We start from the raw sequence: 27,654 nt of genomic DNA, 5'->3' as shown, positions 1-27,654 counted from the left end.
GACGACAAAGACATACACACATAAATATATGTGTTGCAATTATTTTCTGAATGAGCGGTTGTTCATGTGCAAAGTATTCATTCTCATGAGCATAGCTTCCACATGTATGTACCAGCACTCTCTGTCTCTCCCGCTCTTTCTTTCCCCAACCCTTTCATTGTGTAACAAGCCGTCATATCGGGTTAGTCCACTAGGGGCTTTTCATTGCATCATGTTAGTAATATAACTTGTACTGTGTGTGTGTTTATGTAATTCTGTATGATTGTTTAGTTAGTTAGTAAATAAATAATTAAGCCAATTTGTGTAATGCTGAATCATCATTTAGACCACGCTTCGTGCAGATTTATGAAGTCAACAACATTCAGAATGAGACTGATATGAGGTAATAATAGTTCATAATTGACTGTTATTGATGTAAGAGATATTTATATCTTTGGAGTTTAAGTCGGGAGATAGTAACTCGTTAAATAACTTTTCCCATGGTGCCCCAAGTTAGCTAATGAGTTAATTGTTACATGATTAATTTAATCACGTAATAATTAAACATAGTTAATTAATTTGATAAAATAACAGTCATCACATTAATGAGTCACGTCACGACAGTAGGTGTGTCCAAACTTTTGACTGGTACTGTATATATATATATATATATATATATATATTGGAAGACACGAAAAACATTGAGTAGAAAAATGTGTTTCCGATTTTTTTTCTTCTCACTAAGAATGTCTACATGTTGTGTGGTTCTCTTTAGCCAATGTATCTACTCAAGTGAAAGGAACCAAGCCTGACATTGAAGGTAAGACATTTGAAAAGCTGGTCTCTAAAAGAATTTACATGAAATGTTACAAATATTCTAAACATTTTATCTTATTCTCACACAGGGCTCCACATGGAGGTACAGTATTGTAAATGGTATGTCTCGAGAATCAAACTGAATTGCTGAACTACATAACATTTGTTCTGGTTGTTATCATTATTATCCTGATAGTAACAAATATTCTCCTGACAATCTTGCGGAAGAGAGCTCTGCAAGAATGTAAGTAGTGTGCTAAAGTTTGTATTTGAAAATAAATGTATTTAACCTTTATTTAACCAGAAAGGGTACATTGAGATTTGAAATCTCTTATTTTCAAGAGCATCCTGGCCAAGATAGGCAGCACAGTCATTACACAATTACAGATAGACAACATGAAAAACTACAAGTAATCTAGTAAAAACCATAGAATTCACAAGAGTATAAAAAAATCATAAAACAGCAAATTATAAACATTGACAGGTCAGGGAATCAGTCTCAAAATCCTTCACCAGTGATTTAAAAACACCAATCGGGACAAGTTCTTCCAGTTTAAAAGTATTTTGTAAGGCGTTCCAAGACGATGGAGCAGAGCACATAAAAGCCCTTTTACCAAATTCAGTTCGGACATTTGGAACAGTTAGCAGGATAAAGTCCTGCGAACGAAGAGAGTATCCACCACATTTCTGAACAATAAAAATGCACAAATAAAATGGTAGTAAACCCAAAATTGCTTTGTAAATAAAAGTATACCAGTGACTGAGCCTACGAGTGACTAGAGAAGGCCAGCCAACCCTGGTATACAAAGTGCAGTGGTGCATAAGGGTTTTGCAGTTGAAAATAAATCTCAAAGCGCCATGGTAAAGGGTGTCAATTGATCTCAAACACTGAGCGGAAGCATTCATATATAAAAGTAGCTGATACTAGCCTCCTTCTGGCTTCAAAAGAAAAACAGGCCTTATTCCTAAAATAAAATCCCAACTTCAACTTCAATTTTTTTGTAAGTTGAATATGCAATTTAAAAGAGGCCGTCATCAATTACAATTCCAAGATATTTAAATGAGGTTACAGTCTCAATCTCATTTCCCTGACAGGTAGTAATAGGTGAAAGGTTCAGCAATCTGTTTCTTGCTTTAGAAAAAACCATTAGTTTAGTTTTGTCAGTATTGAGGATACGCTTCAATTAACACAAGGTATGTTGAACAATATAAAAAGCAGTTTGCAAGTTCTGGAAAGCTTTTGTGAGAGACTTTGTCATGCCTTATACAAAATATATGATATATGAATGCCCTATATTAATAGCATAAATTAATATTATATCATGTATGAATGGTAAACAATAATATACAAAAAGTATATGTTTTGTTTTTTAATTAAGGGTGACCAAGCACACTTCACCCACAGTCCAAGTGAGTAATTTAGCAATTGTGGATCAAGCATGTATCTCTCTGTCTTTATTTGGCCAGGTCGCAATTGTAAATGAGAACTTGTTCTCAACTTGCCTACCTGGTTAAATAAAGGTGAAATAAATAAAAAATAAAAAATAAAAATATTTTAGAATCTGAACATAGACACAGAGAATTACGCTGCACTGAGCTTCGCAATTAACAGATCTGAGCGTGAAAGAGGGAGAGGGCAGGGTGGAGACGTTTCTGAGAAGCACATTGCAAATGCTCCGATAAAGCAACAGCTGTGAAGTAGTCTTGTTTGAATATATTAACCCATCATACTGTATCCACTGTAGAATTGTCAGTATTGAATAAAAATTTGCATTTTATTTCAATAAAGATGATTTCATTTATTGAAAATCTGAACAGCATTATTTGCATCTTCAACGTGTCGAAAGGCTGACATATGGGCATTTTACTTTACATTATGTTACCAAAGGTGACGAGCACTGAAACATTTGAAAAGACCGTAAATCACATTTGCATTTGTAACAGCTACAGGATTGAGAAACTGAATTATTGAATTAATCTATTTCCTGACGAGGTAGATGATGAAGAAGATGGTCAGACAGCAGAGAAGAAATCCAGTTCTTATGATGGAAAAGAGGACAAGGATCCTCATATCCGCTTCAGTCGCCACTTGAATATTACCCCCTGAAAGAATGTCATGTTTTCTTTTATACAGTAGAGGCTATTACAGTGTAATAACATGTATTTTATTTTGCCTTTATTTGATCAGGTAAGTCATTGGGAACACATTGTGTTTTACAATAACTACCTGTATAACTACAGTAAATGTAATGTTTATGTAATTTTAACAAAGAAGCATAAGAGGTTTACCTTGAATGTCCAGCTTGGTCCCTTTCCCAAACAGTATCTCCCCACAGGAGGCCACAGCACAGTAGTAAGTCCCAGCATCAGAGAGGCTGAGGTTCCTCTTGGGGAGGTTGTAGACACAACTCTGTGTAGGAGACCCAGCCTCAGGGCTCTTCTCACACTGATCACTCCTGTCTCTATGGGTGTAAATGATTCCTGAGTGGGATTCTCCAGAGCCATGTCTGAACCAATAGACACTATGTTCTCCTGCGCAGGTCTCCATGTGTATTGTACAGTTCAGGGTCACAGACTCTCCTGGCTGGACTGACTCAGACACAGACTGCTCTACAACTGTCTTGCTGTTGGAGCCTGAATCTGAAAATAGGGTTTAAATATGTCAGCAAATCTGTGTTATCTATAACTTCCCGTAGCAAGTGTTCTTACTCATTGAGAGAATCATCTGAATGAGAGAACACCTGATATTAACTGTAAGACGCTTTTGCAGAAAGTTAATTCTAATAAATTCTTAGGATATCTAATTACTACTCTTTATCTACAAATTCAGACTTTTTCTGAAAATATTTAAGGATTACTGAAATATTTTTTTCTCAGTACTGTACCTTTTATATTGAGAAAGGTTCCTTTTCCAAATTCCAACACATTTGAGTGTGCGCTCCCACAGTAGTACAAGGCTGAATCCGAGCTATTTATGTCTGAGATGCTGAGGTGATTTATTCCTTGGCCGCTTTGCACTGAAAATCGAGGGTTACCCTTGAATTCATGGTAAAATGTAGGAGCCTCGTCATACCTATAGACTGTTGAGATGACCTGAGGTTTTTCTCCCAAGGGTTGCTTGTACCAAGAGAAATGCATGGCCACGTCGCCTTCATAGAAGCACTGCAAAGTCACTGTGTCCCCAACATTGGCTGACTTGAGACCACTCTCCTGTTGTATGGCTGAGGGCTCAGTCCCAGCTCGTGCATGAGCTACAACAAAAGAAAATACAACATCTTACACAAATATATTAACTGTTATATATACATTAAACTACAATATTGGAATGCCTCAAAGTGTCAATCAAAATAAATTCTATCATTGTACTCACTGATGAAGGCAATCGCTAAATGTGGCTGAGTAAAACATTATATATAGAAACTGAACATGCCATCATAATTAAAGTAAATAAAACCCATCTCACCAAGAAGCAAAAATGTGTACAGTTGTGCGAATATTTTAATAGCTGGCATCTTGTGTCTTGAGTGGAAAAATCTACCTCTGTCGAACAACACTTCTCAAATGAGGTTATTTAGTTTCTGAGATGCATTGAATAGTCTGCGGTATCTTATTTAGCATTTCAGCAGATTACAGGGTTTCCACAGTGAGCAGCGAGGATATACTGAAGATAAACTGAGTGCTCCTGTGGTGACTTGACCTAACCCAGATTACAAGAGACCGGATGGACAGAGCTGAGCATCCTGTTTGGCTGGCACTACTGTGTTTATCTTCTATGATCTATGCTTTCAAATTTAATGCAGCAAAGGTCAGAATTTCACTTTTTGAATGAAGAACCAAGTTTAGCAAAATCTGGTTTACAGTTCACTTACCAGGTATTGTGTGGGGAGAATTCCGATGGACCTCTTACAGTGGAGGTTATCATCACCTTACCAATGCCTCACTGCTTATGACCCGGTGGCTGTGTAAGGTCCTACTGCCATCTGGAGCAACACAACACAGAGAAGATTGACATTTACATCTCCAATGTTTTTTATTTATTTTAGCAAATACATGGTATGGGTAGGCCTTCTATACCCCTATTGGTACAATTCATTCTCGAACACATTCAGCCCACTGATTATAAATAGTTGGATGATGACAAGGCATAGTGGCATCAGTGTCATTAGGATGTGGCTCACAAACTTCTCTGAATCACGTTATCCAGAAACGAACTGTTTGTCTATTGGTTGCCTTGACTTTAATGGCTTATGTGGCTAATCGGAAGCAGGCAAACTTAGCACTCAGAACAACAGGCCTTGTGTTCTGGAATCTAATCTGATTACTAGAGAGCATGTGGTATGACCTCTTATGAGAGAAATGTAATTATATACCATTATTAAATAGGCTACATGTACACTATTAACTATTAGTTGTTATGAGTGCAAATCAATGGAACTTTTTTTGTAATCATTCAGGGTCTGAAAGGAAGAAAATAAAAATTGTTCAAACCCTACAGAATTTGAACTGTATGACTGCTGTGGTTCTCATCTTTGTCCACTAGAGAGCGACATTATCTCATATATAATCTATGAACCGATGATGATTTTCTCACTTTTTATGCCCGGGCTGGTGTATAGATAATACGAATTTACTCTACTACTCTACTTACTGCAACCTACCCCAAAATACCAATACGATAATCTCCAATGAAAAGGAGTCAAACACATACCATTATAGAATTACAATAATAACCTAAACTTTTCCATCCCAAAAATACAATTCAACTGTGAATTTATCCTGAATATTAGTACAGGTGACCATGCAATTTGTAGTTTACCATTTCTCACAGTGGTTAGTCAGGTATTTGAGGTGTGCACCAATGGTGTATACCTATCCGTCTAAGGGAGGAGAGAAGGGAACAGGCAGAAGGAGGCGCACGAGATGCTCGAGAGCCTGTTCGGTCCAGCCCCGCCTCGCAACGCCACCTGATCCACCCGCCCCATCTGTCAGTTATACCGGGACTTAGGTGGTGGTTTTCACCGGAAAGATGGCTATGTCGGAGGTACGGAAATTTACCAAAAGATTGAGTAAACCTGGAACGGCGGCGGAACTCAGGCAAAGTGTCTCGGAGGCTGTGAGGACATCGGTGATTGTGGTTAGTATGGTGGCTTATTATCTCATCTTCAGTTAGCTGGTAGCCAAGGTACTTTGCTGTCCAAACCCGCTCACTTTACTACGGAACCATAGCCCAAGAGTCCGGTCCTGTTTCATCCAGAAAAGCCTTTGTATACTTTTAGTTTATAACGTTACTTGAATGTCCGAACGACAACATTGTTTCCAGTTTTATCGAAGACGCGAGTCTCACCATTCCCCATATGTCACCCACTGAGCAGAGCTCGCCACGTTTGATTACAAGTGGGAATTTAAACTTGCGTATGATTTCGTAATTATCTGTAAATTAATCAATTTCGTTAGGCAGAAAATGACCATATTTTAAAAAGGATAATGTATATATATAAAGTAAGTATCGTATTGCTATATGTGTCCCTTTTCTGTGGCTTTGGTGTGCAGCGCACAAGTGAGAACACATGGTATTCCATTCCTCTTGGCATCAGGTCTTGGCTACAGCACCTTTTGTGCGCTTGCAGAATGTGCAGTGCCAATTCTGAGTTGGACAGCGACACTGCATGGTTTCCCAAGATCCCATTCCCTTTTCCTGTTCTTGTATCCTGCTCCTTTCTATGCTGGGTGGGTGGAATTCATATTTTTTAATGCCACAAACATGTACAGGATTATTGATCCTGACGGTGTTTGATGATAGACCTACAATAACTGTTCAGTCTTTGCTGGAGCCTTTTCTCTTTCATTGTTGAAAGGACACTAGTGCTGTCGGCTATATCATGGATGGTGATTTGAGCACTGGTTGTAGTTTGGTTGGCTGCTTGTAGTATTGGCTAAAACCCTGCTATGATGCAGGGAATTGGCTTGAGAAAAATTGCACATAAAACTGATGAAGCACTTCAGATTTAATCATTCACAGAGGGCTTCTTTGGGGTGTGTGTGTGTGTGTGTGTGTTTCTTTCCGATGTCAGTGTTTTTGCAAGAGATTGCTCTCCTCTGACATCGAAAGATGCATGACCTTTCGAGGTGACTCTGACCTCATGACCTCATGATTTGTCATCATGGGATTTCTCCACCGTCAAATCTCCCACACTGTTGCTGTCATCTGATTCACCATGTCTCTCTTTCTCATATGCGACACAACCAACACACAAACCCAGCCAAGACAATGCCAAGACAACATTCAGTGGACTTTTGTAAACCTGCCTTCGCCCAGACCTTTTTTTAATGAAAAAAACATCTCCAGTCAAGTCTTATGACAATGACGCAGTGAAGGCAACAGGCGTAGTAACCTTGTGATGAGATTTGTTGCTGCCTGATGTGTGCTAGGCAACACAGGTTCCCGGAGTGTGTGTTGTGTCTGGTTAAGCGGATGATCCTCGGGGTAACGGTCGACGTGGTAACAGAGAACAAGCGCTGTTTTGTGGAGGTTGCCTAGCCAGCGGTGATTCTCTGGAGGCATGCTCCAACCATGCTTTGTGTGTGTGTTTGGTTGGTTTTTATCTGTCACATTTGTCAATGGGGGCATCTTGTTTTCTTCTTTTTCCTGGCATTCCATGTTTTCTGCTCTTTCCATCCTTTCCACTCTCCTTTTTTAAACTGCCCAGTTGGTGCGTCTAGGAACAGCTTTCCCTACGTTCAGTTGGAGGGCTATGTATCCTATTCCTTTTTATTATGGGGTCTGTTCTCTGTGATCTGAAAAGGAGTGGATTTGCTCAAGTAACAGCTTAATATAAGCCTAGTAGTATATTACTGAGGCCCACCAGCTTCAACTTGCAGTCCTTTCAGATCATAAGACATTGGGACGTTTTGAACGGTAGCTGAAGTGAAACTACGATACGTGTCTGAGGTCGCCAGAAAGCTCTTGAAGAATCACAAGGTGTTGTTTTGATCAAATGTACAGTGCCTTCAGACAGTATTCACACCCCTTGACTTTTTCCACATTTTGTTGTGTTACAGCCAGAATTTAAAATTGATTAAATGTAGATTTTGTTTGGTCACTCGGCTACACACAATACCCCATAATGTTATAGTGGAATTAAGTCCTTAGAAAATTTAGCACATTCATAAAAAAATGAAAATCTGAAATGTACTGAGTCAATAAGTATTCAACCCCTTTGTTAAGGCAAGCCTACATAGGTTAGGAGTAAATATTTGCTTAACAAGTCACATAATAAGTTGCATGGACTCAATCTGTGTAGTAATAGTGTTTAACATGATTTTTGAATGACTACCTCATCTCTGTACCCCACAAATACAATTATTTGTAAGGTCCCTCAGTGAATTTCAAACACAGATTCAACCACAAAGACCAGGGAGGTTTTCCAATTCCGTGCAAAGAAGGGCACCTATTGGTAGATGGGTAAAAAATAAATGAAAAAAAGCAGACATTGAATATCCCTTTGAGCATGGTGAAGTTATTAATTACACTTTGGATGGTGTATTCACTACAAAGATGCAGGTGTCCTTCTAACTTGCCGGAGAGGAAGGAAACCGCTCAAGGATTTCACCATGAGGCCAATGGTGACTTGTTAGAGTTTAATGGCTGTGATGGGAGAAAACTGAGGATGGATCGACAACATTGTAGTTACTCCACAATACTAACCTAATTGACAGCATGAAAAGAAGGAAGCCTGTACGTGATAACAAATATTCAAAAAAATGCATCCTGTTTGCAACAAGGCACTAAAGTAATTCTGGCAAAAATATGGCAAAGCAATTAACTTTTTGTCTTGAATACAAGGTGTTAGTTATGTTTGGGGCAAATACAACACATTACTGAGTACCACTCTCTATATTTTCAAGCATACTGGTTGCTGCATCATGCTATGCTTGTAGTCGTTAAGGACTGGGGAGTTTTTCAGGATAAAATAGAATAGATCTAAATGGAATGGAGCTAAGCAATCCTAGGGACAATCCTAGAGGAAAACCTGGTTCAGTCTGCTTTCCACCCGACACTGGGAGATGAATTCACCTTTCAGCAGGACAATAACCTAAAACACAAGGACACATCTACACTGGAATTGCTTACCAAGAAGACAGTGGATGTTCCTGAGTGCCGAGTTACAGTTTTGACTTAAATCTACTTGAAAATCTATGGCAAGACCTGAACATGTTTGTCTAGCAATGATCAACAACCAATGTGACAGAGCTTGAAGAATTTAGAAAAGAATAATGGGCAAATGTTGCACAATCCAGGTGTGGCAAGCTCTTAGGGACTTACCCGGAAAGAGTCACAGCTGTAATCGCTGCCAATGGTGCTTCTACAAAGTATAGACTCTGGGTTGAATACTGATGTAAATTCAAATATGTCTGTATTTCATTTTCAATACGTTTGCAAAAAATGTAAAAAAAAATGTTTTCATTGTGTGTAGATGGGTGCGAAAAAAAATTGAATTAACCCATTTTAAATTCAGGCTGTAACAACAAAATGTGGATAAGTCAAAGGGTGTGAATACATTCTGAAGGCACTGTATTTATATGAGAGTGTCACGTCCTGACCAGTATAAGGGTTATTTGTTATTGTAGTTTGGTCAGGACGTGGCAGAGGGTTTTTTGTTTATGTGGCTCAGGGTGGTGATTTATTTAGTAGGGTGTTGGTTTAGTTAGTTCTGGGTTTTTGGGGTTATGTTCTAGGTTTGTATTTCTATGTCTAGTTTATTTGGTTGGACTCTCAATTGGAGGCAGGTGTTTTCTAGTTGCCTCTGATTAAGAGTCCTATATATGGGTATGTGTTTGTGGGAGATTGTTTCTTGTTTTGCCTGTGTGAGCATGACAAGACTGTTTTGTTGTTCGTGCGTTCTTCGTTTTGTTGTTCTCTTTATTTAAAATAAATATCAAGATGAGCATCCACATTCCTGCTGCGTTTTGGTCCTCTATTCCCAACGACAACCGTTACAGAGAGTGTGTATTAGTGCTAAGCGATTAACCAAAATGTGTTTTTTTTTCTCTTGTTTTTTAAAACTAATTGACCAACTCAGATCAGTTATTTGAATTCCATTTAGTTTTTTTTTTCTTTTCGTGAGGGCAAAGCGTAGTGTCTCTAGAGATTAATCAAATCAAGCCCGAACTGTGCGATGTAGTAGGGAGTTGTAGTTTCCAACAGGTCAATATTTTACATAATTAGCGTGTTTTCTGTGCTAAACTATCTACAATTAATTTAATCCATTGTGTACCTACTTGTTTGGTCTGAGACGGAGAGAAGAATGTGCGATGGGGAGGGAATGGCTTCGTGAGGTATCTCTACCTGAAAATACATGATCTAAGATAGGAATATAATATAATAATGCTGAAAAGCAACTTATTTACTTTGAAGAACTTCTAAAATAGTGATTTTTGTCAGACAGCATTATCACGTTTTAAGGTATGACCCAGGTGCAGACAGTGTTGAAGAAACAAAAGTGTATTCTTTAAACAGGGGCAGGCAAACGGCAGGTCCAGGCAGGCAGGGGTCAACAATCCAGAGAGGGTGTAAGGCACCAGAACAGCAGGCAGGGTCAGGTCAGGCAGAGGTTGGTAATTCACAGTAGAGGCAAAGGTACAGGACGACAGGCAGACTCAGGGCAGGCAGGAAATGTCAAAACCAGGAAACTAGAAAACTGGGACTATAGCAAAGACAGGCGCAAGGGAAACCGCTGGTAGGTTTGAATGAACAAAACGAACTGACACGCACAGACCAACAGAAAACACCGGTATAAGTACCCAGGAGATAATGGGGAAGATGGGCGACACCATCTTCCCCATTGGAGACAAGCACAAGGACAGGTGAAACAGATCAGCACAGGCAGCAGCTCTATAGAGATGAGATGATGACTTGGAATTAAATAATAAAGTCATCAACAAAACAAATGTAATATACACAACAACTGAAATATTTGATTAAAGTAAAGTGAATGAATGATGGTTAGTAAGTAATAAGCAGTAATGGACCGTCACTACCATCATGGGACTTTTATTCATTGTTATATTCTGTGCTGTTACAGCATTCAACCCAAATAATCTAAACCAAAATCAAAAAGCACTAATCGCTCAGCACTAGTTTGTATATACAGATTGATGTCAGGTCAAGGGATGTGGGACATGGGGAGTATCTGTGTTCACTATTGATGGGGAACTGTAGAGGTCGATGAGGACGCTAAAGGTGAGGTGAGTGGAACTCGATCTGTGTGTGTGGACGTGTTTAACTATACTTGTGGGGACTAGAATAGTAAACAAACAAAAAGTTGACCAACTGGGGACATTTTGTTAGTCCCCACAAGGTCAAATGTTATCTCTGGGGGTTTAGGGTTAAGGTTAGAATCAGTGTTAGGATTACAATTAGGGTTAGGAGCTAGGGTTAGTTTTAGGGTTAAGGTTAGGTTTTCAGGTTAGCATTAAGGTTAGGGTTGGTTAAGGAAAATAGTATTTTGGATGGGACTGAATTGTGTGTCCCCCCCCCCCCCACACAAGATTAGTTGTACAAGACTGTGTGTCTATGTGAACAAATAAACACCCGTACTAAAACTCCCATCTGCTAGAGTTAGACTTCTCCTCTGTCTTTCCACTGAACCGTAAGAGACAAACAGACACCTGGAAAAGTACTTCTCTCTCTCACTGACATTGTAGCCAAAGACAAAGGCATGTTGGAGTGACAGTTTATGTACGGTGATGGTGTTTGGAGTGTCCAGGGCCAGATTGATTGCCTAACCCCTTCCTTCGTTCCTTTGTGTGTTTCTCTCTCTCTCAGGCTGTGGTTTAGTATCACAGGGGCCTGTGAAACTAAACTTGTGCCCTGCTGCTAAGGGTCACTCACTGCAGCAAGCAACCTAAAGTCAAACGAGAAACAGTAGCCAGGAACTTAGACTAAAAGGTTATAAGGCATTTTTCAAATTAAATCAAATGTATTTGTCACATACACATGGTTAGCAGGTGTTAATGCAAGTGTAGCGAAATGCTTGTGCTTCTAGTTCCGACCATGCAGTAATATCTAACAAGTAATATAACCTAACAATTTCACAACAACTACCTTATACACACAAGTGTAAAGGAATGAATACGAATATGTACATACAAATATATAAATGAGTGATGGCCGAATGGCATAGGCAAGATGCAGTAGATGGTATAGAGTACAGTATATACATATGAGATGAGTAATGTAGGGTAAGTAAACATTATATATTTTAAGTGGCTAGTGATAAATTGATTACATCAAATTTTCCATTATTAAAGTGGCTGTGTTGGCAGCAGCCACTCAATGTTAGTGATGGCTGTTTAACAGTCTAATGGCCTTGAGATAGAAGCTGTTTTTCAGTCTCTTGGTCCCCACTTTGATGCACCTGTACTGACCTCGCCTTCTGGATGATAGCGGGGTGAACAGGTAGTGGCTCGGGTGGTTGTTGTCCTTGATGATCTTTTTGGCCTTCCTGTGACATCGGGTGTTGTAGGTGTCCTGGATGGCAGGTAGTTTGCCCCTGGTGATGCCTTGTGCAGACCTCACTACCCTCTGGAGAGCCTTCCGGTCGGTTATGGGCGGAGCAGCTGCCGTACCAGGCGGTAATACAGCCCGACAGGATGCTCTTGATTGTGCATCTGTAAAAGTTTGAGTGTTTTTGGTGACAAGCTGAATTTCTTTAGCCTCCTGAGGTTGAAGAGGAGCTGCTGTGCCTTCTTCACAACGCTGTCTGTGTGGGTGGACCATTTCAGTTTGTTCGTGATGTGTACACCGAGGAATTTAAAGCTCTCCACCCTCTCCACTACTGTCCTGTCAATGTAGATAGGGGGCTGCTCCCTCTGCTGGTGCCTAACCCCTTGTTAGGCACCAGCAGCAACCCCACACCATCACACCACCTCCTCCATGCTTCACAGTGGGAACTACACATGCGTAGATCATCCGTTCACCTACTCTGCGTCTCACAAAGACACGGCGGTTGGAACCAAAAGTCTCAAACTTGTAATCATCAGACCAAAGGACAGATTTCCACTGGTCTAATGTCCATTGCTCGTGTTTCTTGGCCCAAGCAAGTCTATTCTTATTGGTGTCCTTTAGTAGTGGTTTCTTTGCAGCAATTCCACCATGAAGGCCTGATTCACGCCGTCTCCTCTGAACAGTTGATGTTGATGTGTCTGTTACTTGAACTCCGTGAAGCATTTATTTGGGCTGCAATTTCTGAGGTTGGTAACTCTAATGAACATATCCTCTGCAGCAGAGGTAACCTCTGGGTCTTCCTTTCCTGTGGCGGTCCTCATGAGAGCCAGTTTCATCATAGCTCTTGATGGTTTTTGCGACTGCACTTGAAGAAACGTTAAAAGTTCTTGACATTTTCAGTATTGACTGACCTTCATGTCTTAACCTTTTCACACGTACCAACACATGGGTGTGATCATTCTACAGTGGGCCCTGTAGCGTACGATCAAACCGGTGTGATTAGACCGCTTGGTTAGAACGCTTATTTAGAACGTCCATTTTCAATTGACGCGACAATCACCATTTGAGCTGGCCACACTGTTTTTTTCAGAAACATTTTGCACAAACACAGTCCTTACAAAGTTATATCCATAATGTGAGCAGTTTTATTTTTGGATGCAATGTTCAGACATTCATAGAAGTAGCTACAGCATAACACAATCATCCAAACCGGAAAAATGTAGCCTACATTTGTGCTAGTGCTAACTGAGGAAAAATTGACATAACACAAGCGGTCATGTTTTTATAACTCTCGGCTGACAAACTACAATAAGAATTAGCTAATAGCAATTGCTATTTATAATTAATCACATCATGGGAGAGCTCACCATTGATCGAAATAATTGAGTAAAACACGTTCTAGAAATTGAAAGTAATCCGACGATAGTAGCTAGATTCTGCGCTCCACCATGTTTGTTTTTTCACAGAAACCAAAGATCATAAGAGGAGACCAGATGAGTTTGGTCTGTTTTATAGTACGCATGTCGAAGGGGGTGTGTCGTGTACCATCATTCACTTCCGGAAGGTCTGAAACCCAGAATGCATTGTATGTCAACAAACATGGCTCCGCACATAGCTGGAATTAGCTTAGCTCATCATAATCAGTACAAACTTCAAAAAGTACTTTACACACAATGTGTTCATTACAATCTATGCAAGAGTCGGAATGCATGTTTTGTCACCAGTACTTGAAAACATGTGAATAAAACAGTAAATATATAGGACTGGCTCAAGAAGAAGCACATTAAGGTCCTGGAGTGGCCTAGCCAGTCTCCAGACCTTAATCCCATAGAAACTCTGTGGAGGGAGCTGATGGTTCAAGTTGCCAAACGTCAGCCTCAAAACCATAATGACTTGGAGAAGATCTGCAAAGAGGAGTGGGACAAAATCCCTCCTGAGATGTGTGCAAACCTGGTGGCCAACTATAAGAAACGTCTGACATCTCTGATTGCCAACAAGGGTTTTGCCACCAAGTACTAAGTCATGTTTTGCAGAGGGGTCAAATACTTATTTCCCTCATTAAAATGCAAATCAATTTATACATTTGTTTACATGCGTTTTTCTGTATTTTTTGTTGTTATTCTGTATCTCACTGTTCAAATAAACCTACCATTAAAGTTATAGACTGATCATTTCTTTGTCAATGGTCAAACGTACAAAATCAGCAGGGGATCAAATACTTTTTTCCCTCACTGTAGTAGAGGAGACCAATTGCTATGCCTTGGAGCTACAGGAGAAGAGAGAGCCAGGACTGAGGGGGAAACTCGCTAAATGGGTGACCACAATTAGTGAAATGTATACCTTTCTGGTGACAGTCCTTCTCATGGGGATAGTAAAGAAGAATTCCCTAAGAGAATACTGGAGCACAGATCCTATGTTTGCAACTCCCTTCTTTGCCACCCTCTTTTCCCAAGACCGCTTCCTAGTTCTGCTGCGATGCCTCCATTTCGTCAACAAACTCCTGCCAACCCAAATGACCCATTATACAAAATAAGAAATGTTCTTACCAGCCTGACATCAGCATTTGGTCGGGTCTTTGTGCCATACAAGGACCTATGCATTGATGAGTCCCTGATGTTATGGAAAGGTAGGCTGGCGTTCCGTCAATATATTCCCTCCAAAAGGCACAGGTTTGGGGTCAAGTTCTTTGTCATGTGCGACGTGAAGACAGGATTTGTCCAGGACATTATAGTTTACACATGGTCCACCATTGACATCCAACATTATGAGGGGCTTGGGGTGTCCTGGTCCGTGGTGATGACCATGATGGCTCCTCATCTTGGCAAGGGACACACTTTCTATGTGGACAATTGCTACAGCAGTCCCACACCCTTCCAGCATCTGCTCTCCAACAGCACAGGGGCCTGTGGCACAGTCAGGTCAAACAGGAAGAGGATGCCGGCATTCGGATGCAGGAAGTTGCAGAGAGGGGAGGTGGAGTTCAAGGAGAATGGTCAACAGCTGGCAGTAAAGTGGTATGACAAACGAGACGTCCATGTCCTCTCCACTGTCCATACAGCAACCATGTCGGCCACAGGGAAGGTGGACAACCTGACGGGAGAGAGAAAGATCAAACCAGACTGTGTGCTTGACTATAACCTCAAAATGGGGGCAGTGGATAAGGAAGACATGATAAACAGCTTTGTGGAATGCACTCGGAAAATGACCAAATGGTATAAGTTATTTTTCCATCTGATCGACACTGCTGCCCTCAATGACCACATAGTTCACCTCAAACTAGCAGGTGAGGAGATTACCGAACAAGTTATTTTTTGTAATTCGACGTACAGGTCCATTATGCAATTATAGTGACAATATCTCACCCACCTACCCACTGCCTCATCATCCCCAAGCTAATACTTCTCTGACGCAATTAGCAGTGTTTTACAGAGCTAATAGAAGAATATAGCTAGCTACATAAGCACGATTGAATATAACAGCATAAAGGTTATGAAATGAGCTACAGTAGAAACGACAGCACGACATACAGAAACTATTATAACGTAATAAGGCACTTTGATAGAAAGGCACACATTTCCAAAGTTGTTGTTATTATTAGTAATGAAAACAACAATGACTGTGATGCGGGCACCAGACGGAAAATGTGAACACGTGTTTGCAGATCCTGTTCTGACGAGAGATACGCAAATGTCTGCAGACTTGAACTGCACAAACAATTGGGAAGTGCTTGGGGAATTTTGTCTGTGTCATAAATTCAACAAAAAAAAGAAATTTTCGCAAAAATAAAAAGGCCTACATTTTATGTGAATTAATGAGGCGGAACACACCTACATTCAAACTGTTCTTAGAAAATAAAAACTTGTTAGAAAATCATTTGAAATTGAAGTTGAAACAGCCTATAAATAAAAATAGGCTGCGTGCCTTGGTTTGAGGGCAGCGCGGATTAAATGTACTGTTGCGTAACAATCACATTCTGGAATGGAGAGAACGTTCTAACATCACGTGCATAAAAAAACTCACGCTGGGGCGACCGTTAGATATTTGGAACTCACGCATGAAAAGGTTAAAGTAATTAGCTGAGCTGTTCTTGCCATAATATGGACTTGGTCTTTTACCAAATAGGGCTATCTTCTGTATACCACCCCTACCTTGTCACAACACAGCTGATTGGCTCAAATGCATTAAGAAGGAACGAAATTCCACAAATTAACTTTTAACAAGGCACACCTGTTAATTGAAATGCATTCCGGGTGACTACCTCATGAAGCTGGTTGAGAGAATGCCAAGCGTGTGCAAAGCTCTCGTCAAGGCAAAGGGTGGCTACTTTGAAGAATCTCAAATATTAAATATGTTATTTGTTTAACACTTTTTTTTTTGCTTACTACTTATTTCCATGTTTGTTATTTCATAGTTTTGATGTGTTTACTATTATTCCACAATGTAGAAAATAGTAAAGAATAAAGGAAAACCCTGGAATGAGTAGGTGTGTCCAAACTTTTGACTGGTACTGTATACGGTAACCTGTGTCTGTCTGAATGTATATGGTAACCTTTTTGTCTTTGACTCTCAGAGCTGTCTATTTCTTTCTGGAGCAGCTTAATTCAATGTTATTCAATATTTCTCCCCTGTGTGAAGGAGTGGGTGAGGGTGTGTGTACATTATCTTTGTGTCTCTTGACTGTCTACAGATGTAGGATCTTAATTTGAGCCAGTTTGCTACTGCATGAAAATAATCCTGCAGCAACAGGATATATGGATTCTAATTAATTTAATTTTCCGTTAGAGAAAATCACATCTGAAATTTCAAAATGCAAATTACAAACTTCAGAAGCCTTTTTAAACCTCATACTCTCCAAGGTAGACATTTACCTATGCAACAGGGTGAACAAATTAAGATCCTACATCTGTCTGTGCGCCTACAGGAGCAGCCTAAGGTAATTGAGCCTTTGGACTATGAGAATGTGGTGTTCCAGAGGAAAGCCCAAATCCACAGTGACCCTCAGCGAAACCTCCTGCTGTGTCCTGTCGACGACTTCTCGGTACACACGCGCGCACTCACACAAACACATTGAAAAGGACACATGTAGAGCTAAATAGGGTGTTGCAGCACTGGGAAGAAACACTGCTTGTTTTCTTTGTTAAAATTCATAGAAATGTTTTATTAGAGAACATTTATACAAGTGACACACTCTTTCAAATATGCTCCTAGAAACACTGGATACCAGACCCACATTTGAAGAGTTTCATTCCAAAACGCTATATATCAATTTACAGAAATGTTGGTAAATTAGCTTTTATTGTTCAAAGAGATTGTTGTGAAAGAGTGTGGGAAAAAAAACACAACAATCTAATCATGGCACGGGGTTGTTCAATGACAGACATAGATTTTAAACAAATACATCACTTGATGGTTTCATTTCAGAGAAAAAAATAATGTTTCTGCTATATATAGTATCCACTTCACTCTCAGAGAAATAAGTAGTATTGCTAGGTTTTACACCATCAAATGTAACAAATAACTATAATTTTTATAAAGAAATGTACAAATGATACATTTGTGACATCAATATTTCATTGTATTATTCAATACAGTAATATGAGATCTGTATGTAAATCATATATGAGATCTGTACGCAATCATTTCTGATGGAAAAAACACAAATGTGAAAAGTTGGCAGATATAGCGTTTTGGAAACACAATTGCTACTGCAATGAAACCTGTAGTATGAATATGAGGGAAAACTGCAGAAACTGTCAGCAAATTCTTGAAGTGACTCAAGGTGGGCATTTTTATAGATTTTCCTTTCTATAATTGTTTCCCTTTAAATTACTACTTCAGTCCTAACACACAGCCTTGCTTCCTCCTGCAAAACCTATGTATTTATTGCTGAAAACAAAGCAAACAACCAACAGTAGTCCAATCCAGTCTAACCAAACTCATTCAGACATTTTTGGGACTCATTCAAATACAGATTATTGGGACACATTCAAACATGTAGTTCTGCTCAGAAATCATAAAGCAGCATGAGTTTTCCCATTTCTAAGAGACTGTTGGCCATCATCTCTCTCACACTCTCTCTCGCTCTTTCTAGGAGTCTCAGATCTCTCGTCAGAGGAGGACTGTGGTTCCCTCAGTGCCCCAGAATGCAGAAAGGGACGCCAAGAGGCTGTTTGCCAAAGAGGTACTCATTCAGTCTACACTAGTACACAACAAATACATGCCTATAGACTTGACAAGGATATTTCGTAACCTGAAGTTAGATCACCTTTCTGCCACTATGTGCGCACACTATTTACCTGCTTCCCTGGTGTTGAACTCTAATGTTGACCTGTTGGGCAGTGCATCAAGACGTACAACATGGACTGGCACGTCATAAACTACAAATATGAAGCCTACTCTGGTGATTTCCGCATGCTCCCAAGGTAAGTCTCTTTAATAGAAAGCCATCAATAGAAACATGCTTCCAAGGTGCTCTATATCAGGAATAGAAAGAAGCCACTGATAGAAAGAAACCGCATAGGACTGACCACGGGGAAGACAGGAAGTAAGAAGTAGATGTGTTGATGATATACCGTAGACTAGCTTTTGACACATTGAAGATAAAGGAGTTACTGTGAATTTGACAGTAGCTTACAGGCAGCTTGGTGGCAAGTGAAATTATGTATTTCATATTGCAGTATACCTACTGTTATATAAATACGGTATCAAAGCAAGTACTGTATAATGACACACAGTACAATACCGTGAAGTTGACTGTATTATGTTGTAAAAACGTAAATGCTACTATAATCGGAATGCATGAAATTTGTCGAGGGGAGTATTTTACTGTAATTACATGGGATTGGTGCAAGCAGGTTTACAGCACATTACAGCATTGAAACTGCCACAACTCAAAAACCACATGGAAACTGGAGGTCTTTTTACATCACCGAATAGAGGTCAACCTGCAAAAGACCGTTAGCTACACTTTGGAATGTTGCACTTTGATACGAGGTCACCAAAACAGAAAGAAACGCAAACTGTTTTGTCAATCTGTCACGGATGTCGTAGGAAGAAGCGGACCAAAGTGCAGCGTGTGTGTCGTTCCACATTTTATTTACACTGTGAAACTATGCAAAACATAAACTAAAGAACAAAACAACAAACTGTGACGCAGAGGTAAAACATACACTACTTAAAAACAATCTCCCACAAACCCTGGTGGGAAAAAAACCTACTTAAGTATGATCTCCAATTAGAGACAACGAGGACCAGCTGCCTCTAATTGGAGATCATCCCAAACAAAACCCAATATAGAAATACAAAATTAGAACCTGACAACATAGAAATAGAATGGAACAAAGAACTACAAATCCCGAATGCCCACCCAAATCACACCCTGACCTAACCAAAATAGAGAAACAAAACGTCTCTCTCAGGTCAGGGCGTGACACAATCACTAAACGATTATCACATTGAAATTAATTGCGCGAGAGGGGGGGATGAGGTTGCACGTCCTTTTAAAACTAACACAGCTCAAAAACCACAAGGAATCTGGGAATAATGTGTACGTCACTAGTTAGAGGACAATTTTGTACATTTCGAAGTGTTGCATTTTGAGTAGCAAGTGGTCCGCCAACATGGTAATTGTAACGCAACACTTTTTTTGATAATGGGGGGGAAAACGATTGGCGTGTAGTGCTGTTTAAACTAACACTATTCAAAGGCCACATGGAAACTTGGAATAACCTATACATGGTTGGTTAGATGAGATCTCGTAAAAGGCTTCTATCTTTATTTTAGATGTTGATTTTGGGAGGCTGCCATCATGGAATAGGTAACAAACAACTTTTTCTGCTAGTTAGCTTCAAAAGTGACAACGGTTGGCTGCTATTTAAATGATAGTGTATTGTTGTGTGGCCAGCAACTTTTATAGCGAGACCACTCCAAATTATCAGTGCCATTTGAGAAAGAAAATGCATAGCTGCGTTCTAAGTCCTGCGACCCCCAGTGCGTATGACAAAATCAACGGCACAAAACCAAGGATATTGATCTGTTTTAAGCAATTGATCTTGTCATCGTGTTGACTATAAACTTTTATACTAACATCACCAATCTGAGGTCAAAAGGATGTGTGATTTTCCCCCCAATTCGATGTGGTCATGGAAAGTAGTGTAATATACATGAATTAGATATGGCAAAATAATTCAATGTCTTTAATTTAGGATGATAGTAAATGCAGCAAACTCGTCAACAAAATTTTTTTCTCACTTTTTTAACTATTTTGATTTTTTTTTTTTAATTCCTAAGCACAATTTAACCAGGTGCTCTAGACTTGAGCGTCCATATGGTCTGTGCAGCAGGCTGAATGTTTGACGTTCCTAATTTCAAATTGATGGGCCAATATAACCACAAAGGAGTTAAGTTGGCACAGCATTCTCACTCATGGGTACAACAAATATAGCCTCTCACAAGGCCCTGCCTCAAAATATGTTAACGAGACAGAAACAACAATACCATGCACCCACTACGGTCAAAAAGATTTTGGTGCACCAAAGATATGATACGGTACTGTATTCTGTGGGATGGAATTACAGTACCATTTGAAAACAGCAATTCTTTCCCCGCCCACAACATTTTCCCACAATGCACCATAATTTACAGTATGCTGCAGTAAAATGTTGAAAATACAAAAAATGCTGTTGATCCATTGAGGATATAGACTAGCTGTTGGTCCGTCGAGGATATAGACTCGCTGTTGGTCCGTCGAGGATATAGACTAGCTGTTGGTCCGTCGAGGATAAAGACTCGCTGTTGGTCCGTCGAGGATAAAGACTAGCTGTTGGTCCGTCGAGGATAAAGACTAGCTGTTGGTCCGTCAAGGATATAGACTCGCTGTTGGTCCGCCGAGGATATAGACTCGCTGTTGGTCCGCCGAGGATATAGACAAGCTGTTGGTCCGCCGAGGATATAGACAAGCTGTTGGTCCGCCGAGGATATAGACTCGCTGTTGGTCCGCCGAGGATATAGACTCGCTGTTGGTCCGCCGAGGATATAGACTCGCTGTTGGTCCGCCGAGGATATAGACTCGCTGTTGGTCCGCCGAGGATATAGACTCGCTGTTGGTCCGCCGAGGATATAGACTCGCTATTGGTCCGCCGAGGATATAGACTCGCTGTTGGTCCGCCGAGGATATAGACTCGCTGTTGGTCCGCTGAGGATATAGACAAGCTGTTGGTCCGTCGAGGATATAGACAAGCTGTTGGTCCGTTGAGGAAATGGACTCGCTTTTGATACTGTACAGTAGGAAAGAGTTGATGTATTGAGTGTGTATTCCTGGGTTTCTGACAACACAATCACGCTTTCTCACACATTTCACTTGTGTTTTGACAGTAAAGGCCTGAAGACAGACAAGCTTCCAGCTCACGTGTTTGAGATCGATGAAGACGCTAAAGATGAGGTGAGTGGGACTTGATCTCTCTCTCTCTGTGTGGGTATGTGTGTGTGTGTGAGAGAGAGAGAGAAACATTGATTATCAGATGATGTTGAGTGGTCTAGTATTGACCTAAGGTCTTCTGTGTGGTCAGTTCACTCACGCCTTCTGGCCTTGTTGTCTTGGTGGTGGTCCTGTTTGAAATGCCCGTTTTGACATAATGGAGCCAAGGGTTGGTTGATAAAGAGAAGGCCTTTGATAGTCAACTCATCCATTTGATACTGTATTGGCTATACCCCCCCCAAAGCATTTAAGAAAATATGCCTACGTGAATACAGTACATCAAATAACAGCAATTCAATACAGACACCATAGCTTACATCCAGACAACCGTAACCCCCCACTGTGCCACTACGATGTGGGTTTGTGGTGAGAAAGGACATGCAGCTGTGCCCAGTAGTAAGGTCTATAAGCATGGCCTGGTCCCAGATCTCTTTTTTTGCCTACTCCTATGGTCATTGTCACATTCGGAGGAGGCAAGACGGCACAAACAGATCTGGGACCAGATCCAGATCTCACTGGACTTAGAAACCAGAGCTTGTCTCCTCTATAAATAGCCCCCCCCCCAATCCCCCGGCCCACCTCTCAACAGCCCAGCCGGATTCGGATAATCTTAGCATTAAAAAGGTTTGTAATTGAAGGAAAATAAATGGCTGCCAGCCATGGTCCTCTGATGGAGGGAGCACCGAGCCGAGGCTAGCACTGAATCATTCCAGGGCTATGTCTGTGACGACACCCTATTCCCTATATAGTGCATTACTTTTGACCAGAGCTCTATGGGGTAGTGCAGCATGCAGGGAAATTGGCTGCAGTTTGGATACAGCCCCAGTACTAAAGAGAGAGGGAGAAAGTGAGCATAGCAGAGGCTATCAGTCCAGGCAGCACTAAAAGAGGCTGGCTAATGTTACATGACTTAGTGTCCTTCATAGCTGCACCACAGGGTGTTGACTCGTCTCAGAGGGAAGGAGCAGCCATGGTGTATCACTGGTAGATCTACAGAATAAGTCTATATGTAGTCTATTCCTTTTGTCTCAGCATGCAGGCTTTTATAACCGCTAGAGAGAGAGAGAGAGAGAGAGAGAGAGAGAGAGGGTGGTGTAGAGAGATGGAGGGCGGTAGAGAGAGAGACTGAGATGGAGGGTGGTGTAGAGACCGAGAGATGGAGGGTGGTGTAGAGACCGAGAGATGGAGGGTGGTTGAGAGAGAGACCGAGAGATAGAGGGTGGTAGAGAGAGAAGGGGGAGGAGAGAGGTGGTAGAGAGAGAAGGGGGAGGAGAGAAGGAGGGAAAGAGAGAGGAGAGCAATGACCATAAGAATGAATCAATGATAATGCAATCTGGGAGATTGGTGAGCGATGGAGGAGGGGGGGGGGGGGGGGGGTCTCAGAGGGGGGGTGGGAGTGATGAGGGAGGAGAGAGAACCCAGCCAATTGGATTACAGGACGGAGCTGGAGCGAGGCATATGTACGATCGGACGAGCGCAAAGGACAATACCACTTCAATGTGATTAGAGCTAGGACACGCAGGCACACACACACACACACACACACCTGTTAACTGAGCTGTGTGAGTGTGTGTGTGATAGATATGGGATTTATCTGTATGAATTTCTCTGTATTTCCCAGCAGAAGTAAGTGAATTAGGTTATTTATTTGCCCAGTCATAGTCAGAATGTCCTTTGTTGTGACTATGTCCATTGAGTTGCCATGTCCTCCTCCTCGTGATGGATATTAGTGTTGTGATGAACGGTCCCATGGATATTCTCTCTGCAGATGAGATGAGTGGTTGGACTGTGATGGTGGGGGTTAAATGGTTGGGGTTTAATGGGTTAAATGACTCCCACCTGTTCATGGGAAGCCATATCTTTCTGTATGAATTGGGTGAACATTGTGTGTGTCTATTTGACTGACTGACACAGGTACGTTTGTTTGTGAATGTGTGGTTATTATTTCTGTGTGCGTTGTGCGTCTGTGTGTTTGCATATATGTGTGTGTGTGTTAGCCTATAGATATATCCACGCTCATCATCAATATTAACCCTTCCTGTGTGTGCCAGGACTCGTCCTCTCTGTGCTCTTAGAGAGGGGGTATCATGAAGCAGGGCTGGCTGCAGAAAGCCAACATCAACAGCAGCCTGTCTGTCTCCTTGAGGGTGAGTCAGAACAGCTCACCCATCAGCCTTGTCTACTGCCTATAGACGGGTTGGCTGACAACATCAGGAAAATGATGCACGACGTGGCCGGAAAGCGGCGCATTTGGATTCTGAACGGTCAGATAGCTAGTAACAACGACAAGAAGCTGCCGTGTGGGGAATCACAGGTGGCTCCTTTCAGCTTGTTGTATCTTGTTAATGATACCATGTCTTGTTTTGAGGTGTTTTGATGGATGTCATGTCTATGCTATATACACAACACTTCCTCAACACAACAGATTTGCTAGGATAGATCATCCCAACTACTAATATACACAACACTTCCTCAACACAACATATCTGTACTATAATTGATCAGCCCAACTACAAATATACGCAACACTTCCTCATCACTGTGGATTGTACACAACTGGTGACCAACTGCGGTACTGTGCAGGCTCTTCTTGAGCTAATACAAAAATATATCTCTACGCAATGTCACAACTATAGATTTAATAACCAGCCTCCTCTACCTCTGTACACACGCATCGTTCAGCACCAGACACCTGCCTATACAGCAGATGTATCCTACAGTATGAGAGAGGATAAAGACGACATTACTATTGGTTGATTTTTGAATTGAACCTCTCTACCTCTGTCCCTCAGGTGTTTAAGAGGAGGTATTTCTACCTGTCCCAGCTGCCGGACGGCTCCTACATCCTCAACTCCTACAAGGATGAGAAGAAGTGCAAGGACAACAAAGGGTCCATCTACTTGGACTCTTGTATAGATGTCATTCAGGTCATTATCCCATCTGGACATTACCAATACCATGAAGTGTATCTGCTGTTCTGTGTTTTTGTGTTGTTGCTTGCTCCTAATGTTATCGGAATAGATAGTTTGAAAATGTTATTGTAGAAGTACACCCTGACTCAGGGCTTTATACAGATGTGGGATCTTAATTTGAGCCAGTTTGCTACAGCAGGAAAATAATCCTGCAGCGACAGGAAATGTGAATTATTATGTGGATTATAATTAATGGACATTTTTGTAGGGGTTGATCCATTTTATTCATGAGGGTAAATCAAGTCTGAATTGTAAAACTCAAATACAGTACAAGTTTGCATTTCCTGCTTTGCAGGAACATTCTCAGCAACAAATGAGTGGTCAAATTAAGATCCTACATCTGTAGATTGACCATTTGCTTAAAGAGGCACACCATGTGCTCTGGGCTTTGTGTAGACCGACACGTCTAGATATACTGTCTTGCCTGTCCTAGACGCTAGACTTCCTTTCTTCCTGCCAGCCATAAAAGGACGTCTGTGACAGTCAAATGTATTATTTTTGCTAATACAATGAATAGGTAATCTCTGGTCTCTAAAGAGGCAAAGACGACAGCAGCACACTCAGAATCAGGCTTTGTGAACTATTGAACTCTGTGTATTACGGCTGTTACATTAGTGGAGGAATGCCAACACTAGGTGGAGGAATGCCAACACTACACAACAATAGTTGCTGAGAAAGAGAGATCCCTAAAAAACATTAAATATTTAGCTATTTTTAATGCTGGAACAACACTGGAAAAATGCTGGCTCAGGAAAGCTACGGTATGTATAATTCATAACTGGAAGGAATTCTGTTCGTTTTGTGTTTCAACATCCCAATAAAAGGGGACTCCTTTGGGATCAGAAAACCACCACTGTGACTACATGAACAAGTCAGTTTTCAGCTCTCGCAACACTCATGAAAGTTAGGTCAGGATCCCTATCCTCCACCTTTGCCATCCTTCAAGAACTGATTGGATTTTTTTTAACTGCATTCCAGTCGCCGGGCAGAAAAAAATGGGTGCTCGCATTTTTTTCTCCTAATAAATTAGAGAAACTTCTGAGTGTTGGCACTGTGTAGTACAGTAGACTGGAGAGGCTGCCAGGAAGCTTTCCATTGGTTAAAGTATTTAGGAGCTATAGTGAGTGTGTTTAGATTACTTTGTTTAGATGACTACAACCAAACGTCAATATTTTCACCCCAGTGCCCTAAGATACGTCGTAACGGCTTTGAGCTAAAGGTGCAGGAGCGCTTCAGCCACTTCCTGGCTGCGGACAGCGAGGCGGAGATGGAGGAGTGGGTGATCACCCTGAAACAGGCCCTGCAGAGCAGCACCGAGGGAGGAGACCGAAAGAACGGAGGAGACAGCCTAGACTGTGGCCTGGGTGAGGAGGGAGGGGACTGGACTGGACACACACACATATACTTATAATACACACACACTCTGATATACATACAGTGTATGCTGTATTCTCCTACTCCTACACACTTGCATTACAAACAGACATGTTATTTAGCTACTCCACTCCTGTCATTAATCTCATAGCAAAGTTTCGCCTGTCTTTCAACGCTGTAATCTCTAGGAGATTCAAATCCTTGCCACTGACCTGTAAACACACTGAAAAACCTTAACAGTCAATTACAGGATGATACACAGTTAGTACCAGAACGCAGTACTGTTTCACTTGTTTTCTCCAGTAATTTGATCTGAGTCATTCATTTCCTCTTTCACAATTCTTTGGAATTGTTTGTTGACATAGAAGGAAGTTATTGTGAACTATTGAACGCTGTGTATTACGGCTGTTACATTAGTGAAGGAATGCCAACACTAGGCAGCTGTGTGTGTGGAAGTGCGTTGGAGGAATTTATTTTCCAATAAGGAAATTGTCCTTTTGAAAACAATATGTTATTTTTGCCCCTGAGATGCAGAAAGATTTGGAAGGCTTGTACAGCAGAAAGCTGTGGGAGTCAGCCTGGCTATTCTCCAGTTTCCCCTGCAACACAGTGAAGGGAGTTAGAAAGACAACAGAGTTAGAAGAAAAGTTGCATTTAAAAGGAAATGCCTCCCCTCCCTCAGATAATTAGGACATCGCTCAACTTGGAAGAGTGGAACATAAAGTACATTCATCCATGGTTTTTGTGCAGTTGCGGGATAGCCAAGTACATAACTCTAGGAGTAACAGATATCACAGAATTTCCACTAATATCAGATGTCATTATACTCATCCGAATCATACAGTAGGCTATATGGGAAGTACTCCTTTCGACTGACACCTCTCTCGCTCAATCAGATGAGGACAGCAGCAGCCAGGGGAAGGGAGAGAGCCTATTGGAGAGTCTGGGGAGGAGCCTACACCCTGAACTCATAAAGGTCAGTGTTATCAGAGTAGAGATGTGCTGTAAAGCTATGCTTATAGCTGCTTGCATAAAAAAATGATCAGTATGCATGTATCCTTTTTGCCTTATTTTTGTACTAAGCACCAGGGCCCGTATTCACAAAGGGCTGATCTAGGATCAGGTTTTGCCGTATAAGAAGGGGGGCATGATCCAAGATCGGCACTCCTACTCTGAGAAGCTTGATGAATGCGGGCCCTGATAAATAATCAATGTTTGGCACTCCACTAAGACATAGCCTCCAGTGCTAATAGATTCAGTCTGGTGTGTGTTGGTAGTGTGTTTTAGTCTGACTTGCTCTCTTCACCACTGGTTTCATTAGTGGCTGTGCTTTATTGTAGTAGTAGTGAATATGTATTACCCCTCATCCACTACACACAAGGTAGTGATCCTAGCCCGGTACATGGTGGAAAAGGTTTTATAGGGTTATTCAGACTCCGAGCACACAGATGTAGGATCTTTCATTTGAGTTAGTTTGCTACAGCAGGAAAGCAAACAACTATCCTGCAGCAACAGGAAATGTGAATTATAAT

The 27,654-nt window shown here is 41.1% G+C and overlaps 2 protein-coding genes and 1 pseudogene across 2 annotated transcripts in view; 2 read left to right on the top strand and 1 right to left on the bottom strand.

Moving 5' to 3' along the window:
• Window positions 1–2,549: 2,549 nt before the first annotated feature.
• On the bottom strand, window positions 2,550–4,840 carry LOC115194310 (immunoglobulin alpha-2 heavy chain-like). The gene is made up of 4 exons (XM_029753930.1): window positions 4,259–4,840; window positions 3,681–4,046; window positions 3,085–3,435; window positions 2,550–2,898 (listed from the first exon to the last, which is right to left on the bottom strand). The coding sequence occupies exons 1-4, from the start codon at window positions 4,305–4,307 to the stop codon at window positions 2,774–2,776; spliced, it is 891 nt and encodes a 296-aa protein (XP_029609790.1). The 5' UTR covers window positions 4,308–4,840; the 3' UTR covers window positions 2,550–2,773.
• A 9,913-nt stretch (window positions 4,841–14,753) lies between these two features.
• On the top strand, window positions 14,754–21,755 carry LOC115194939 (piggyBac transposable element-derived protein 4-like; annotated as a pseudogene).
• LOC115194307 (dedicator of cytokinesis protein 11) overlaps window positions 18,658–27,654 on the top strand; it is a 108,449-nt gene continuing 99,452 nt past the window's right edge. Inside the window, exons 1-6 of the mRNA XM_029753926.1 lie at window positions 18,658–18,723; window positions 21,674–21,740; window positions 23,828–23,923; window positions 24,569–24,703; window positions 25,932–26,112; window positions 27,019–27,098. Coding sequence (XP_029609786.1) covers window positions 23,864–23,923; window positions 24,569–24,703; window positions 25,932–26,112; window positions 27,019–27,098 — 456 coding nt within the window. The 5' untranslated portion in view covers window positions 18,658–18,723; window positions 21,674–21,740; window positions 23,828–23,863. The remainder of the gene's footprint in view (window positions 18,724–21,673; window positions 21,741–23,827; window positions 23,924–24,568; window positions 24,704–25,931; window positions 26,113–27,018; window positions 27,099–27,654) is intronic.

The sequence above is a fragment of the Salmo trutta genome, chromosome 5 (genome assembly GCF_901001165.1).
Source record: "Salmo trutta chromosome 5, fSalTru1.1, whole genome shotgun sequence".
In the NCBI taxonomy this organism is placed as follows: domain Eukaryota; kingdom Metazoa; phylum Chordata; class Actinopteri; order Salmoniformes; family Salmonidae; genus Salmo; species Salmo trutta.
The sequence above is the reverse complement of the archived record's forward strand: the minus strand, read 5'-3'. Positions and strand labels throughout refer to the sequence as shown.